This window comes from Epinephelus lanceolatus, chromosome 2 (genome assembly GCF_041903045.1).
Source record: "Epinephelus lanceolatus isolate andai-2023 chromosome 2, ASM4190304v1, whole genome shotgun sequence".
Lineage (NCBI taxonomy): Eukaryota > Metazoa > Chordata > Actinopteri > Perciformes > Serranidae > Epinephelus > Epinephelus lanceolatus.
Genome location: NC_135735.1, coordinates 14,321,978 through 14,340,776, shown reverse-complemented (window position 1 = coordinate 14,340,776; position 18,799 = coordinate 14,321,978). Strand labels below are relative to the sequence as shown.

The window sequence follows — 18,799 nt, the reverse complement described above, 5'->3', positions numbered from 1 at the left end:
ACACATCATCATTCTGGCTGTGAGGATGAATCCTGATCCTTAAATGCTCTCTGTGCAATCCCCAAAGCCTGTGGAGAGAAATCTGGTTGGCTCGTTAGTGCCTCAAAGCACAGTGGAGTAATTACTTTTGTATGACTGCATTATTTTTGCAAGAGTTTTCAATTAACACACAACCCTGTGAATTTGCACCTCTGGGAGTTGTAGCAGGGCATGGCCGGTAGAGGGCAGCATGACACCATGTTAATGAGCTCTGTCTATTGAACAGGACTTTGATAATTTGGACAACTTTGGTGCGCTTTTAAGACAGTGAAATACAGGTACAGATTTATAGGTTATAGATTGTATTTAGGCTGCAGCCATTTCAGTAAATGGTATATTTAGTATCTTTAGCATATTGTATACGTGCCCGTAACAATGGATAAATATCTTTTTTTAGTTTGTCATGCAAACAATTATGCCTGGCCCATGGGCAAGCCAGAACTAGAATCCAACGTAGGCCTAGCAAAGCCACAAACGCATCCTAAATAACTAGATCATCATTGTGTAAGAAAGCTGGATCACTCACAGAGACATTTACTGTGCAGCACTGAAACATCAAGATATATTCGAGCCCAATTAAACATGTATCTTGCCTTCCTTTCTAGGCTTTTGCCACAAAATTATTCCAGCGTTTGCTAATCTGAGCACCACAATATAGCCGAGCCATTTCATGACACATGAATCCTCTTAAATCATATTTTGTACAGTATCAAACAACATGGGGCTCATTATCCACTTCACCAAAATCACACACATCACACACTTTGCTCCAGTATGTCGAATTACCCAGCCTCAAGAAAAATATGACAGTTGTTGATTAAATTTAAGGAACATATCTCACTTTGACGCCAGGTGAGAACAAAAAAAAGTCAATTTAAAAATCGTACAGTGAATTCAGATGCTCTTTAGACTAATAAGGTGATTCGCGTTATAAAGATTACAGAACTTATTTGACGCCCAGTCATTTTTTAGATACGTATTTTCTTCACTTACCGTTAACACTTCGATATTCTGCCTGCGTAATTTAAAACCTCTCGAAGGGAAATCTTTGATGCTGCTGGAAAGAAATCATCTGTGTGTCCAGGAGCTCTGATGCACTCAGTGGGATCCTTGTCAAAGAATACGAAGCATCAATAACAAATTTGGTCTCCTCTTTGTCGATAATCAGTCAGGTGCAGCTCTATGGTCACAGTTAATAACTTTTCACTTAAGAGTAGCAGAGCTGCTGCTGTCAGGCTACCTGCTACCATGCAGCCAGTGAGTGAAGGGAGACGGAGGTGCCAAGTAGAGGAGTTCCCACTTCAGTTTATCAGTAATGTACATTTATAGTTTAAGTCGACCAATGCAAATTAAAAATAAAAAACTTCTGGTGTAGCTTTGTTTGATTGTATTATTTTTTTTTTTTTTTAATTTTTCTTTCAATGTTAATTTTACCAGTTTCCCAGATTGGTTTTTTGCAAAATTACCAAAAATTCACAGATTTAAAAGACAAATTATTTAACTGAAAAGTTGAATCTCAAACTCAACACCATGTTATTTATTCTACCAACCATTGATTTTTTAAAAAAAAAAACAACAACTTTATTTTAGGGTTTTCAATATCAAACAAAGGCTCGGAACATCATTTTAACAATTCAGTCACAAATATCTTCACAGGTAGAAAAACAGAAAATAAGTCATAGGACTTCAACATTACTATTAAAATAAAATACATATACACAATGATAGAAGGTACACTGCTACTCAGTTACCCTAAATTGTCACAGCCCAACATTTGATAGGATTTTGCTTCAGGGACCTTAGTCTGAAAAGATTATGATTGTTAGATATGATTAAGACTTACATCTTAATAGTATAAATATTATTTTATCAAATGATGTTATACACAGAAAAGCTGCTGTCTCTACACTGAAATCACAGCACGTTGTCCACCACTGAGCTCTAATGTTCATTACAGGAGATTCTTACAGCACCCATCACTGCCACCTTTACTGAAAGGTTGGCAGGCCACATTTGGCTGTGAGGCGGGAACAGCATTGGTATTTGTTCATTTATAAAGCTCAGACCTCACATAATCTTGGTACTCGCTCACAGAACAGGCTTCACATTCCCTTCATCAGAAGTGAACTAGGAAGAATGTCATTCTCTTACAGTGCTCCTTATACATGGGATAATCTGCAAAAGACCTTGAACTTAGACACTCTGCCACTCTTATGGCTCTTTGAATGACTTATTTCTGATCTTGGACCAATATCTTGGGAGAAAACTTTGCCTCCCTCCTTAACTCTCAGAAAGCAGATGTTTGTTGCAGAGCATCCGCACTCTATCACTCCATCACTCTATCACTCCATCACTCCATCACTCCAGCTGGTAGATGTGTTTTCCTGTGAGCACTGTAATCTTTTACAATGCTCTGGTAAAACATACATAAAACACACATCCACATACAAAATGCACAGACACACACAGTGAGGACAGACGTGTTAGAGACACTCCATAGTCCACTGTATTCATCTCATAGACATGAAGGCAGTCGCCAGGGGCCAAACATACCAGGACGGTGAGCTTAGCAGGGAGATGAGTATCTAAAAAGGTGTAATTACTCTTGTAAACAGCAGGCCTGGAAGTCCAGCATGGAGAAGACTCACAACATCTCGGTGTGGGTGGGGCAGTTTGTTCTTCATGTAAGAAAGCAGAAGATAACTTACAGCAGGTTCTTCTTCAAAACATTTGAGTTTAATTCTCTTTTATTCAGAGAGCTATAAGTTAAATATACAGATCCTTCCTTTGATGTTAGCTTGTGGCAGCAATATGCTCCTGAAGAAGATCTACTTTTTGGACCAGTGTGTTCATGCAGAAACCAAACACCAGCAGCTACAGGGACAGTGTCTGATCAGATAAGACTATTGTGGGATATAGACTGTTATCAGCTCATAGTAAAGCACAACAAAGACATGTTTTCTATCTCTTAACTGGTAAGAAACACACACAAAGATTTCTTTTTTAACATTTAATAAATGATCTCAGTTCAAGACCAACAATGAATAATGATAATAAAAAAGAATGTAAAACAATGCTTATTTTCTACACATCTTTCTTTTCACATTTGTTGTAAAAAGGATTAAATTACAATTAAATTAATTGTAAGGATGACGTGGAAGAAACTGCTAAAATGTGTAAACATCCAATGTCACATGAATCTCTTCGTGCAATAAGCTCTACAGTTTGTAAGTCCATCATTTAACAGATCAGTGTGCTGCAGTTTAAAGCTACTTATTATCTCTTCCAGGATAGTTTGAGATGTCAAAATATGCTAAATATTGCGCAGGCCCTGCGTCGTAATGCTAGTTTGTGCTCCAGTAACAGTTGGGTGTTTGTCATCTGTCGTCTGCAGACTGTTAAAACCACAAAAAATAGCAGGGCTGTTGACCTGTGTGGGATTGCAAAGAAAGGACTGAAAAAGTTGTATACCTGCAATTTAGCTTGAGCACAACTGGAGGAGGCGAAGAGCACTGTTATCAAGTGTCCAGACTTTAATTTGAATTCTTAGACGGAGCAAATATGGACTATAATACGGGCTAAAAGCAAATCTAAACAACTTTTGTTTATATCCGAAGCTATTAAAATTCAAATCATTGATACTTCATAGAAGATTCTTTATGAGCAGTGTAAAACAATGTTATTAACATAAACATAAAAAGTCAGAAAGTGCTACAAGTGTTACAGTCCAAGCAGCCGACAGGATCTTCATCCAGAGGAACAAACAGATGTGCAGAACAGATGATTCTGTTCCAGATCCGTTGCTCTGCTGCGGTTTGGGGAGATGGAGCGATCAGATGAGGATGGAGCACTGTTAGATGAGTGAGTGATGAGTTTATTAGTCATCGCAGCCCAGCAGCTCCATGCGTAGAGTGATGCGCTCGTGCCATTCCCAGGGGACGACTCGGACGTATCGGGCGTAGAATGGAGGCTCGAATACATTCTTCTTGTGGGTGTTGTTGTCCACGTTGCCTTGGAAAAGCTGTAAATAAATGTTAAAGTTGTGTTAATTATTTCTTGAGCAGAAGCTGCTGTGTATAAACACGTTCAAAGGTGATACAGGTAATTGGTAAATACATTCGCCACGTGTTACTGACCAGTTGTCATCAGGGGCTTCTGACAACCTTACAACTCAGATCCTAACAGCCCCACCCAGATGCTCAGAGCATAAAGACAAAGCCTGGCTAACATGCATTATGTCAAGACACCACGTGAGCCCTGTGCTCAGTAAAAACATCACAGTTTGTTTTCCAGTTTTATTGGATCATCTGAGTGCAGCCAGACATGTCCAAGTGCTCTCAGAGAAAGAGGCTGTGATGAGGAAAACGGGTCTTTCAGGAAGAGACATAAAATATGTGTCAGTCATGGAGAGAAAGAGAACAGGAAGGGAAGCTGGCATTTTAAACTTCTTTTTCAAAAACTTTAGGCTTTGTGTGTTGCTTTTTAAAGAGTGGGGTGATGTAAAACACTTCAGAAAAAAAGTATTAAGTTATTGTAAACTACTGCAAAAGTTTAGAGAGTAAATTCAGGAAAAAAGGTGATCCATTTTCTGAGTCTGATCTTAATAGTTTCTTTCTCTCCTGTGCTGATGAGGGCGGCAGCGGCAGCGGCAGCGGCTCAGTTTTAGGGTGGCAGTAGCTCAAACCATAGGGACTTGAGATGGGGTTGCTGGTTCAAGTCCCACAGGTTGGAAAAAGGCAATTTAACAAACAATTCCAACAATTTACATCAGATTTGGAAAATGGATTTTTTTCTCTCACTTGCCTCACAGGGTTTCTGTATTATTCCACACTCTAAGGGCCTTTTTAAAAGCTCTGCATTTAATTGAGACTCATTTACTCAGACATATACAGTATACTGTGTTAGAGAATGTATTCACACAAGTCTGACCTTATCATTGCCAGTGTTCTCCTCCTTCACCATACTCCACGTCTCTCCATCGTTACTGTAAGCAACTTTAAACACGGACACAAACTGCACCACCCCGAAGTCCTTGGCCCCCTGAGTGATGATGCCTGTGAGGCGCTTTGTCTTCTCGAGATCAACCTGGTGAAGAAACAAAGAGTCACACTGTTAAACACAGCTTTCTACAACAGACATATTTACCAATAAAAACATGTTACAGCTGAGGGTGGCCCCTCACCTGGATCCACTCTGAGCGGTTGCTGTGTGCAGGAGACCAGGCGTTTGTCTTTCCCTGCTTATCCAGTCGGGCGAACTGAGGGTGCCACGTGAAGGTATCGATGCCCCACGTGCGGAAAGAGCTGGAGGCTGAAAGCTGCCCATCTGAGATGAGGCGAGACTTCATTCCCAGAGGCTCTGAGCAACCTGCCGTGTTTGAATAAACTGTGAATCGAAAGCAGACAGGAGGACGGAGGGAGGGGAGACCAAAGCGACAGAAAGGGAAGAGGAAAGAAGAGAAGAATACACCCAAAGAAATTAACTTCACCCATCATCCATTTAAAGATCATTAGAAATATTTGAAAGGCTGATTTAAAAGATTTTCACACCCATGAATGACCAAGAGGAAGGAACAGAAAGAGGCACACAGAGCAGAAGAATGCATGCAATAAAGTGTATAAAGCTAAATATGCAGTGTGTGTAAACATTCACCATGTTTCTGTGCAAACATTTTGGCTATTATGTTCAAAGAAGACAAAGGAAAAACACCCACAAATTTGTGTTTCTGTCTTTGCATGATTGCTATAAATCACTGCTTTTATTGCTGCACGTTGAGGTCTAACCACAGAATGCTGTTTATGCTATGCATTTTCTATCTAACCACGGCTGGATGGAGGCCATGTTATGCAGTTGAAATAAACCCGGTAACCACAGCAAGAAGAAATCAACACAGTAAAACAGGAGACAGAAGGAAAGCTAAACAAAAGACTTTCCTCACTTTTCCCCGCTTCAGGAATTTGTACATATTTATACAATTTTTTCTGCCTGAGTTCACAGAGGCTATGGCTTGCTTGACTTGAACTGACTGTAGGTCATTCATCCTTTTGTATTGACTTTAAATTTGTTTTTCTATCCACCATCATTATCTGGCAAGCTTCTGAGCTTGCTGTGTGCGTTAAAATTTGTCTTTTCTGTGTGTTTACCATTGAGTTCACAGCCCACCAGCTCCATGCGCAGTGTGCAGGCCCTGCGACAGATCACAGGGATGATACGGATGTACTGGGCCACGATGGGAGGGTCAAAGAGGTTGGTCTTTGTGCTGTCGTTATCTGTGTTGCCCACAAAAACCTGCAGCACATAGACATGAAAAAAACAGGTGAGTTATGTGAAGGAAAAGACGCTCGCTGCTAGTACATAAATAAATAATATATATATTTAAAAGTCCAGTGTTTAAGATTTAGGAGGATGCATTGGCAGAAATTGAAAATTATATAATAAGTGTGTTTTCTTTAGTGTATAATCAGCTGGAAATAAGAATCATTGTGTTTTCGTTTCCTCAGAATGAGCACTTTATATCTACGCAGGGAGCGGATCCTTGTCAATAGAGATTGGCATGTTGCACTGCCATGTTTCTACAGTAGCCAAGAATGAACAAACCAAACACTGGCTCTAGATAGGGCCATTCATGTTTTTGTGGCAACCACCGTAGCTAGAGGCCCATCCACGACGAGAACATCGAAAAATTCAGGTTTTTTCAGTGTTTTTACCGGTTTAAATCACCAGGTTTGTTTGTTTTGAAGAGAAGGAGACCTCTGCGGATAATTCTGCTCCCAGTTAAAAACCCCTGAACAATGAACACAGAAAGAATTCCAACCAGGAGAAGTTTCAGCTGGTTGTAATCTGCAATCCTCACCACTAGATGCCACTAAATCCCCCTAAATCTTACACACTGTTCCTTTAAGTTCACTTACCATGTCTCTTCGTTGTCCATCCGCTCTGTAAGTGGTATAAAGGGTTCCATCAAAGCTGCTCGCCACCTTGAAGGCCTTGATGTACTCAGACGTGCCCATGCGACTGGCCCCCTGAGTGATGATGCCCGTCAGACGCATCTTCTTCTGCATGTTAATCTGTTGTTAACCAGTTAACCAGTCATTAGTTGGCTTCACAGTTGTTATTCATCAGCTCTCAGGATTTGAAAGTGTTCACTTCTCTCTTACCTCGATCCAGGGGTTCCTGTCGTGGACGGCTGATGTCCAGGCGTTGACGATGCCTTGGTTGTTGAGTCGAGCCAACTCCGGACCCCAGCGCTGAAGACCCAGAATGCCGTAGTGCACCGAGGAAGCTGAAATCTGGGACTCCACGATTGCTCCTCCCTCCATCCCCAGCAGAGAAATGCAACCTGGGACACACAGCCATTCAGATGTTATCAAGGGTGAAAGCACTTTAATGGTGAGTCTCTACAGTTTAAACAACAAAAATTACAGCTATTTTTTTTGTTGACCATCCACTGAAAAAACAAAGATTTATTGTGGTGCTAAATCTTGTTTCAGTTTAGGTGTTTTATTTTGTATTTTCCAAGTCTTTTAACTTAAAAGAACAACCACTCTTTGAAATAGTAATTATTACATTTTATACACACATAATATTTTGTCTTTTGGCCAATTCCAGAAACACAATATTTGATGTTGTTTACAATTTTTCAGAACTTATTGAAAAAGGTTTTTGAGGAAGAGCAAAATACATAAGCGTATACATATCTGAGACAACTGTGTGAAATATGATATGGTGGTTGGTGAACGTACGTAGCTGGCACTGCTTTCCCACATATGGCGAGGGGCACTGGCAGGTGTAGTCTCCATCGAGATCTCGGCACATCCCTCCATTCTTACAGGGCTGGTTGGCACAATCGTTCACATCTGAAAAAGATAACCACTCTCTGAATCATTTTCAACTCCTCAGACTAACTTTAATAAGGAATTACAAAAAAGCTGATTGTTAGAGACGTGGGGCACACCTGCCCACAGCAAGGCTGCGGCAGGTGGAGGGCCACAATAGCCTCACTGTGTCTCCAACATACAGGTGTTGACAAGTAGTTTCTCTTAAATCGAACATGATGACAGAAATGCCCCTGAGGGCGACGATGTAGAGACGGGAAACTCTTGGCAGCCAGTTTACAGGGCACAGCAGGTTAGAGGTGAATGGTCATAGTCGATAATTGTATTTTGTGTCATTACTTGATAAATGTGAACAGTTACATGAGATTTTGGGAGGCTATATCCATGGAGTTTGACCAGTAGTTAGCCCACAAACTAACTGTGTATTGTGGGAAGTGAATAATAATAATAATAGCTCTAAAATCCACAAAGGACAAACGTACAAACTGGGCTATTAAGAATGCAATTTATATTTCAGCTGATAGTGAGATTTGACAATGAATGTAATATGTGAGGTTTTCCAGCCTTCTCTCCTGCTATTAAAAATCCAGTTTTACAGATAAAAGCCTTCCTTTCCTTCACAGTAGCCATGGCAACAATGCAAGTCTGGATAATTTCCTGTATCCCCCTCTGAATGCTGCAGATGTAATGCTCACCGAACTCCACAAGGTGGCATGCTCACACAGCCTGTCGAGCTATGATATAAGATGTTTAGCTAGATTAGTGGGATATATGCATGTTATTTTCTTTTCATTCATCTTAAAAAGGACTGAAATATTTTCACAGAGGGATGCTGAATCAAATGGTTAGAGAAACTCATACAATCAGATTCACATAAGAAAAATAATACCTAAACCATAATAAGTCATTGCTATTGAAGCAGGTACCGAAAAAGTGCAGGCTGTAGCTTTATTGCACATACCTTGCCCTATTGCCCTAAAACACTATTTAGACATTAGACCAAATAACATAACAGACCTCACGGTCACTGTGGTTTTCTATAAATAGCTGGGGTCTTTCAAGGACACGGGGTGACTGCAGGTAACTAATAAGACAGAAAACCAGCAGTGCTGTTACTAGAGGAGCTCTTTTAATGTGTATCTTTGTGTATATATACATGATGGTCTGGTCAAAGATAGTAGTTCTCTCTGGGAAAATTTGTGATTTTAACTGGATCTTAATGTATGCTTATGAAGTTAACCTGAATCTACTGCATGTATTGTGTGTATGTATCTCCGTTCCCTGCTGATTCCTCCAAGTCAGTCCACTTGAAACCCACAGCTGAACACAACAAGCCAACTAAATCTACCAATATATGTATGCACATATTGGCTGTAACACAGAGCTTCAATCTGTATCTGTTTACGTCACAAAAGTCTGCTGATACTGGAAGTTGTTATCTAATCTGCTACTTTTTATTCATTTATTTGCATTAATATGTTTTCTATATCTAATATATACACAAAATCTTAGCTGACAATTTTTTTTAACCATGTACCTGAATTAATCTAATCATAAAATATATTTGGACCCCACTTAAATAAAAAAAAAGTAATCCTAAACTCCTGAACTGAGTCTAAATATGTAACGGTTAATTGTCATTGGAAAATAAAAATAGAAATAGAGCTGGACTTTTGTGAAAAAGTACAAGTCACAATTTCATTGGCCCATATTACATGCTTTTGTTTTAAACTGGAGTTGTAGGTTGTGTTTATAATGGCTGGAGACCAAAGAAAAGGAAGCTACTGACAAAACAAACAAACAAAGTCATAACAGCCCATGCGGCCCTTCTGCATTATTATCTTTGTGTGTGCATGCAATGGGAGGAGGTCAAGATTAAAATACATTTACTGTATTCCATCAAGTCATGCTGGGCCCTGTTTTAATTTCTGATCACAAGGTAAAACACCACCTGTGGAACATCAGTCAGCTTTATGCTGCATTGACTGTCAACAATACACTGAATTTATCCTCTGCTGAATGTCTGAGTATTTAACTTTAACCTACTTTACACCTCTGTGTTTTTAGCCTGTAGCCTTTTTGTTTCCATTCTGGTGCATCTGTGTCATGAAAAGTCCTGCTACTTTGGTTTATAGCAGTACAGACAACAGTCACCTGGACTGCTCTTGATACAGAAGAAAACATATTAATCTGATGATTATGAGTTAAAGTCTGACTAAGTTTAACTCTGTACAAACTACAAAATAAATTCCACAGCAAAAACACACATTAAATGTAATGTTTGTCCAGCCTCATGTCACCGGTCTTTTTAGCTCTACCAGACTTCAGAACTAAAGCAGATGACAGGTTGACGTAATGCCACATGGTTCGCTTTAATTCTTGTTCCCGTTAACACTAAGAGGATTGTCACATCTTAGAAACAAATGCCTCTTTGGCTGTGACAACAGGGGCACGACGCAGCTAATAACACTGAGAAACAGGTGATCCTACCAAGAGGAGGGGCAGGAAAGCCTCACTGATTTGATCTGAGACGACTACAGAGTAACTTTACCTTAATAACCTCTGCAATACTATTTAACCACTATCACTGCATTAGTTCTAACTGTGATGTTATGTCTGGATTTACTGTACACAGTGGTGGAAGAAGTGACTAAAATATGTTTTGCTGTTAACCCTCATCCACAGCAATGCAGAAGTGAGCTTCATGGGTGATAGTCCTGTCTGTTTCTGCAAACAGGGAGTACGCCGACCGCCATCTACTCTGTGAAATACACTGACTATAGATAAGTATCTCATACAGCCCTACTTCAAAGGTCCTGAACTATCCCTTTAATGCTACATTTAACTGCTCATTTTAGCTCTTTATATACTCAAGTTGTTTCAGCAATGCATCATATTTTATGAGATGATCATATGTTTATAGCATGGCTGTCCTCTGAAAACCATGTATCTCTTAAAAGTCAGCTTTTCATAGTGTCAGAGAAACAAAACCTGTATTTGCCTTTGTACATTTTCAAGCTGATCCAAGAGGGTTTTTAAAAAGTTTATAAAAGTTTAAGTGGGAGAATTTTCTCAACACACAAAGGAACATGCCATCCTTCAGTTGATCAAGAAAATCAATAATGGCCAATCCAGAGGCCTGCAAGCTAGCTCATCTTACCCAGGATATCGTTTGGTTATATAATAAAGGGAGCCAGTTAACAGTGTGTGAAGTATTTGTCAGATAAAATATTGTTTTTTCCCCCTAGTTCTCATCACACAGTTGTCTCATGTTATTTTGAGCTGCAGCCATGGAATCAGAGTGCAAGCAACACTGTCAGCGATCACTGCAGACCAAAATAAACTCTACATAAGTTAAAATACAGCTAAAATCATGCGTTTATTGTTGTAAACAAACTCTCTGTTTGTTGGAAGCTTTGTTTTAAAACTAGTGGAAATAGCGCTCTGAAACAATGAAATGATCTACAATTACTACTGACATGTAACAATATGTAGGTGTTTTTTTTACCTAAGACTCTGGACTTACATTCATGGGTACTTTTACTTCAGTGATCTGACTGATTGTAATCTGAAAAGTAACTAAAGCTGTCAGACAAATGTAGTGGGGTAAAAGGAACAATATCTGTACAAGTGCGTCAGGTTTGTACTTCAATAATTGAATATATGTACTTAGTTACATTCCACCACTGACAGTACATGATGTATGCGACAGGTTCCACCCGATTTCTGTACCTCGACACCAGCCCGGCCTTTGACGTCTGACTGACTCAAAATTAGAAAATGTTTTGGGAGTAGACGACCAGACTGCATGAAGACTGCAATTGGTGGTCAGGCTGTGGGCTTCGAGTGGGAGAGCTGTTCATTCACAAAAAATGCCTCTTCAGTAATAGTATGAATTAAGTTTAGCTTACAGTAGTCATATACACAAAGCTTATAGTTATTTTAGTTCCATATTATGGGTGTCAGTCAGAGTTCAGAGAATTATGATAATCAGATTCACACTTGGGGAAAAAAAATCCTCCATTTGCTCCCTTTTCTAAGTCTTTCCTCCACAGATAAACGTGAACTTTAGCAAAAATTCCTAGTCATTACATTAAGAGGATATGATGGAAATCACTCTTATCAAATTCTTCATCTGATCTGGTGGAGCCCGAGCACAAACAGATGCAGTGTTGAACCTGCGTGGAGGGCGTCTGCATGCTAAGAGACTTGGAGTGGTCTTTCACTAATTAGCCAAACAGAATGACCGCAGAGCCCGCTGAATGAGGCCCTTTCATGGAACTGCTGAGCTGACTACACATCTCCTCTAGCGCCGGGGCTATGACAGGATGGAAAAACCTCATGTGTTCACACTTACAGAGAAATCTGCTGAACGTGGAGCCTACTCTGCTACTTGTATTACACTGCCTGTCAGACAAAATTTGACTTGACTTTCCCATTTGTTCGCTTTTTCATTCATTTTTTTTGTTATATCTAGTTGCTGTGCCTTTTATCTAGGCCATACAACCTTCCCTGAATGATGGATCCTTTATGTCAACACTAAATAAGTAGCACAATATCAGTGTACAAGTATGCACTCGACTGATGGTAAAATTCTGATATATTTATGTTGTCTAGCTCTTCAAGTGTTCAAGGTCAGAGAAGCAGCTCATGTAACTTACTGATCTGGCAGTGCACTCCCTCGAAGCCGGGCTGGCACTTGCAGACGTACTCATTGAAAACATCTCCCCGTCTGGTCGGAGCGATGATCTCGCACGACCCATCGTTCTTGCAGGGGTTAGGACTGCAGGGTGCTGAGCGAAGGAGGAAAAAAAGAGATGAGTTTGAAGTGTATGATTAACTGTGCCTATCCTCCAATATGTTGCACTTTTCCGTACCTATCTCTGTCAGGTTGCAGGTGTCTCCACCGAAACCATCCACACAGATGCAGATGAATGGATCCTCTCCTATCCCTGTCACACATGTTCCTCCGTTAAGGCAAACGTTCACTTCACAGTAGTCACCTGAGGAAATGAGAAAAACAGGAAGTGGAAATTATAAAATCAATCCAACAGCTATGAAAAATCAATCTTACAACACCTTAACACAGTGAAAAAAATTGCTCTGCCAATGGAATTCACATTTAACCCATTTTGTTGTCCAATGGTGGTGAATGTAACCTGTTACCATGGATACCAGACATCAGTTTCTTCACTGCCAACAGTACAGTGCAGCTACAACACATGTTTTGAGTATTATGCTGTTTCTTGAATGGGTAAACTAATAGCCTCCTGATCTTGTTATGTTATCACTGTCAACCCATCTAAGGTCTAAGCCTCAGCTGAACAGAACAAGCTCCCACTCCTTCTCTGGACGTTGTCACAAGTAATTCTGGTTTTGCAAATCAATTCAGTATGTGTAGTAGAGGAAAATAAAGTTGGATTGGGCCGAAAACAAAGAGTATCATAAGAAAATTATTCAGGAAAAACATTTAAAGTAGCTGTAAGAGCATATCTGTGATTCAGAGTCTGAGCTGGGAATGTCTGCACACAGCTCTCAACATGGAGATGGCTGCACCGGCAGCTAGCAGCTAACGGTGCTAACAATGGCAACAGTGCTGACGGAGCTATTAGTGGCCCCTTTACACTGCCTGTACAAGGCAGAAATGTTGCACTGTTAGCTGGCTCACTGTTCTGCATAAAAGGTGCAATCGCAGAATAGGGGGAACAGAGTTGTCTCGCCTTTAAGCCAGCAACAGAACTAGCAACAGTGACCTCTTTTTAAAAGGGACAACCAGCAGGACTGGATTTGTGTGACGTCTTGACAACAAGTTCTGTGTGCAACACAACACAAGGAGATTTAAAAAGCAGCTGTTAACAATTAGCAACTAACTCAAAGAAGGAAAGCAACTGTCTGGAAACTGTGGAGACAATGAGGTCTGGCAACCCCTTGGACTAAAAAATGAAGCCAACACAGAAGCGCCAAAAGCTGCAGTTCTCTGGACAGCCATTCAAGGCTGGCTCCAGAAGTCAGTTCAAGACCATAGATAGTCATTTCAATATGCCCAACTTTACAGCAGAAATAAACACATTTAAAGCTGGAACTTTTATTAAGGCTTGAAGTTACACATGATAAAGGCTGGCTGGTATTAGTGACAGGCTGTCTGCCACTAGTGTTCTCTGTTTCTTAGTCAGATCCACCTCTCACTCCACCACAGTGCCAGCCTCTCAAATATGGTCACTTCTGGCTCTAAAAAAACAAAATGGCGACGGCAGAGATGCCAAACTCAATGCTTCACAACTGGAGTCCACAAACCAACAGGTGATGTCATGATAGATACGTCCATTATTTTTACAGTCTACACACACAGGGACTCACATGCACTAACATGCATGCAGAGCTTACCACAACAAAGAACAATCAAATAGTGCTTTGCTGCAATGTTAATGCTCTGGATGTCATATACAGCTCCTTTAGAAGGTGCCGTCTTGCAATTTAGAATTGCGTTCTCATCAAGTTGGGGTATTTACAAGAGACTGATTTTAAAAAAAAGCTTCTCATAATTCAGTTCAGCCCTGGTTAATAGCCATGTCAAACTCCACATCTCCAGTTTGTTTTCTGCTAAAAAACTTTTCTGCCAAAATGATCCTGATGACATTAACAGGCATCTCACAGGCTGAACAGTACACTCTGTGACAAAAACAGGAAAGGAATGTCGTGTAAAATTGGTTGGGTGACTCTTTAATATCACAGTGATACTGTTAAAATAAAGTGCTGAGTTTGGGTTACATTTGTGCCACTGTTTGATCTCTTAGAGCTCAACCAACACACTGAGTTTTAATCAGAATCTCTACTGAACAGAGAAAAGGAGAGATCTGTGTTTCCTCTTTGTCACTGGAGCATCTGAAACACCAGTGGTGCCGCGGCTTCAGCTGTGAGGCCCAAAGTGCTGAGTCACAGATCCTGGCTGGATAAGGAAAATGATGGCATTGCCCTCAAGTGGGAGCGGCAGGACACAGATTTATGAGTCACACTGGAACTGTCAAAACTACAAAACCTTAATTTATAATCTTTGTGTTTTTATGTTTTTGACCAGCCAGCTGAGTCACTAGATGCCACGTCAGAGTCGTCATTAAAGCTCTGGGCAGTACCAGGTGGAACTACTGGACTTTGATGTTTTTTGTTTTTGGCGTCTATGAGGTAAAAACCTGTAGGACATGTGTAAATACTGCAGACTTTCCCTTTCTATGCCTCATCAATGAGGCTCAGATTCATGACATTGAGTCTATACTCAAACAGTTTCATACCAAAACTCATCTGACAGTCACACCTTGAGGAACTTGGCAGACTGGCTTTGCTATGGAAGTGACATGTTTAAGCTTGAGAACAAATCTGAGTGTTTTGGCAGACGACTCAATTCACAAGAGGGAACAATTTATGCAGAAGAATGTGTTTTATATGGTTTCATAAAATTGGTGTGGAGACAAAATCCTTGTAGGCTAAGTGTCCTACAAATAAGTGTTGGAATGTAATTAGTTTGTCTTTTACAGCTCTGTATTTAAGGAATGGTGTCTTTATGAGCAAGAAAGGAAGTCACAATAACAGTTAGTGTTTCCTACTGCATAGGTACTGAAAATAATATTTGGTAACAGGTATATTCTAATGGAAAATCTGCTTTCATACAGCCGGCATTGACAACAGAATGTCTCTACGTGCAGGATTAAGAGCTTGCAGGATTAGCCAGGTTGCACAGATGCATGCAGCTCTCTCAGGAATGAGCAGTTACACAACATGACGGTGCAGCAGCTCCCGAGAAGCTCAGGACACGCAGCACACCTGACTGACAGGTGGGTAACTATGAGCAAACCAAAATAGACCCTGATGAACATCATGGCAGCAGACGAATGACCCTCACATACTGTCATAAAACACATCTGAATCGAGGCATTTTAAGTGCTCCCAAATGGGGGCACATTTCCAGGTTGCATTAAAGTTAGGTGAGTGGACAGCTGGTTCAGGTTGGCTCCAGACAGGAGCACATATGGTGTTATTCTCCTCCCCATCTGCACTTCCTCTTGGTGTGACCACAGAGACGTCCTCAGGGACAGTAATATATTAAAATATAAGCACAAATAAAATGTGTACAAATCTATTGTTTACAGGAAATCCCCCTAGAGATAAATCATTACATTTCACTACTGCAAGTGACACTTCTTTGTCAAACCTGTCTCTTACAGTATAATCAGTGTGTAAAATAGTAATGACAGAGTCTCGTGTAATAACAGGGTGGTCTCACATTTAATGACCTGTTCTACCATGACAATAAAAAATTGCCATGTTGGAATAAAGGATTTACAAATTACATACTGACTTTTTGCAGGGGAAAACATATTTTCATGACTGAACACTGAAGTCAATTCAAAGATGATTTAGTGATGAGAAATGATAGAGAATATTATAATTATTATGTTAAACAGCTCCCCTTTTTGTCATTTATTAAAGCCCACTCTTTTCCCACCACCAAGAGACAATGACACACAGTAGGAAAAACAAAACCAGACTTCAAGACTCAATAAAGCCAATAGCCCTGTGAACTAAAGGGTAAACTGACAGCGTAGGAAGAAAGTGGTACGGAAAATAAGACTATGTGACATATTTCTGTGTCAAAGTCACTTTATGGACTGTATGGAAAGAAAATGAATGAAGTCTGTTGCTAGAAGTAGAAACCTGTCAACAACACAAACAAACAACAGGAGTTCTGTATGAAAGCGATTAACCAGATTTATGTAGGTGGTTTAAAAAGAAAAACACTTACCTCTGACTGAACACACGCAAAGTAGAAGAATACATGTTGTTAAAGTCGCTGTTAATACATTTCCGGGACGTTTCATATTTGTTTACCCTCACTTTTTTTGTTTGTTCCGCACTGAGTTGTTTGTTCGGAGCGACGCGGCGTCTCTAAACTTCTCACCAATGCTGCCTTTACGTGCTGTGGGAAATATCGGAATCCCTACTGGGATTTTAAGGAAGGACGAGGTGATGAATGAGAGAGCTGGATTTTTCGATAATACCCGAGTTAAGGACATGTGACGTTGTAGGGGCGGGGAGCTCGAGGCCAGGTCAGTAAACAGACTGAGACAGTAAGATGTTTCCCAGCATCTTAATTCATGTTATTGTTTGATCTTTGTGCATTTCTTTATTTTTACTCTTTAATTTAGCCTAAAGGTGCCTTGCATTTTTGGTCATTCTTACAACTTGAAACAAAACCTTTAAATTCAGTTTAGCTTGGATGTTTATTTTTGGCCTTATTTTATTTTATTTTCCATATTTTTTTTACTTGTATAAGTTTAAATATCTTAACCTAATCAAACACCACTTACAGTCTTCATGCACTAAGTTATTTCTCCTTAATATAACTAAGATCTAGTAACTGGGGATCAAAAATTAAAGTCATTGCAATCGATCACACAGTCTAATTAGACTAGTTGTCATTTCCCATCTTAACGCACGATAAACAATTGAGTTATTAAATTGCCTGTTTTATCATAAGCATTTGAAGGCACCACTTCTCCCCTATACTGCAGGGTATAAGGAATTTGAATTAGCCCCTGTCTATCTATATTTTGCGCAATATGAAAATACCTGCATCTCATAATGACATTTAAACTCACATTCATTGAATTATTGTAATGTTTCACCTACAGCTTTATCGGTGAGATCCCACCCACTCCCAACATCCAATCTGGAAGAGAAGCGTGAAAATTGGGGGGATTTAACAGTTTGGTACTTTGCATTAATCCCCGTGGGAAAACTCTGCATTTTACCCTTGCCAACTATTTAGAAACACAGCAGGCAGGCACAGCTCTGGAGCCACTAATTCCTTTGGTTAGGGAAGGATTACTAATGCCACACATTAGGATATAATAACTTTGGATTAAATGGAAAGAAATATAATTTGAAAGTTTATAACTGTTAGACTAGTTATTATATTATAATGAAGCTGCACAGGTATGGTTCATCTTGTTGCCAGCTGTAGGAATTTAACTCTAATGTCACATTTTTTGGCAGAAGGGTTTATGACGGTTATAAATAGACATATTTAGGCCATATAGCCAACTGCAGGCTATATGGGTAGCATATAGACCTATGCTCTGAGAGTGTAGACATAAAGAAATTGCATTGTTTTTCTATTTTCTTAGGGAACCTATGCACGATTAAACTGGCCTGGGAACCACACGAATCTGCTGGCTCATTAATATTTGCTCTAGTAGATCCTAGATAATTGGCATTTGCGTATTGGTGTGGTGGTGTTAGGGTAAAACTTGAGGCTACATCACCCAGATCAAGAGCCTCATTAGAGAATCTGTTCAACTCTGTCGCCGTCAGGTGGATATTATAGGGTACTGTAATGGCAACAGGAGCTGCATGTTCTCGAGTTTGTCCAAGTAGGACTTTACTTATGGCCATAGAGCGTTTAAGACTAATTGGTGTCTTTAAAGCTATGATGAATTAAATATCTAGCTAAACAGCAGTATACTTTACACATCTTTATCTTGGGTGTCTATTTAATTGCTGTCTCAGTGATTTCAATTCTCATATGGCCTTCTTTTATTTTATCTTTGACCTTGGTGACATTTCATGACATTTTAGTTTGTTTCAGTCTTGTGTTTTAAACGTGTTAAGTTTTATTGTAAAGTACTTTGTAACTGTGTTTTGAAAGGTGCTATATCAATCGTTTTCTTTTTAAATCAAGAATATTTTATATACAGTTTTAACAGAATTACACAAAGCATATTCACAATAGGTACTAAACGTAAAGCACATGTATGATGGGGAACAAAGCTTGAAATCAAATCACAATCCTCCCCATTACCTAATCCCAAATAGGCTCAATTTTAAAAGAGAAGAGGAAGGATGTCTAAGTAAAAGGCAGGATCAGAATGCCG

At 39.8% G+C, this 18,799-nt stretch overlaps 1 protein-coding gene across 2 annotated transcripts; it reads right to left on the bottom strand.

Annotated features, from left to right (window-relative positions):
- Positions 1-3,034: 3,034 nt before the first annotated feature.
- On the bottom strand, positions 3,035-16,887 carry LOC117261907 (lactadherin-like). 2 transcript variants are annotated; one of them, XM_033634601.2, is made up of 10 exons: positions 16,669-16,887; positions 12,752-12,877; positions 12,536-12,667; positions 7,782-7,895; positions 7,197-7,378; positions 6,951-7,106; positions 6,183-6,327; positions 5,222-5,406; positions 4,969-5,124; positions 3,035-4,060 (listed from the first exon to the last, which is right to left on the bottom strand). In XM_033634601.2, the coding sequence occupies exons 1-10, from the start codon at positions 16,742-16,744 to the stop codon at positions 3,917-3,919; spliced, it is 1,416 nt and encodes a 471-aa protein (XP_033490492.1). In that variant the 5' UTR covers positions 16,745-16,887; the 3' UTR covers positions 3,035-3,916. The 2 variants fall into 2 exon arrangements, with proteins under 2 accessions (XP_033490492.1, XP_033490424.1); XM_033634533.2 differs by having other exon boundaries at positions 5,222-5,424; positions 16,669-16,886.
- Positions 16,888-18,799: the final 1,912 nt, after the last annotated feature.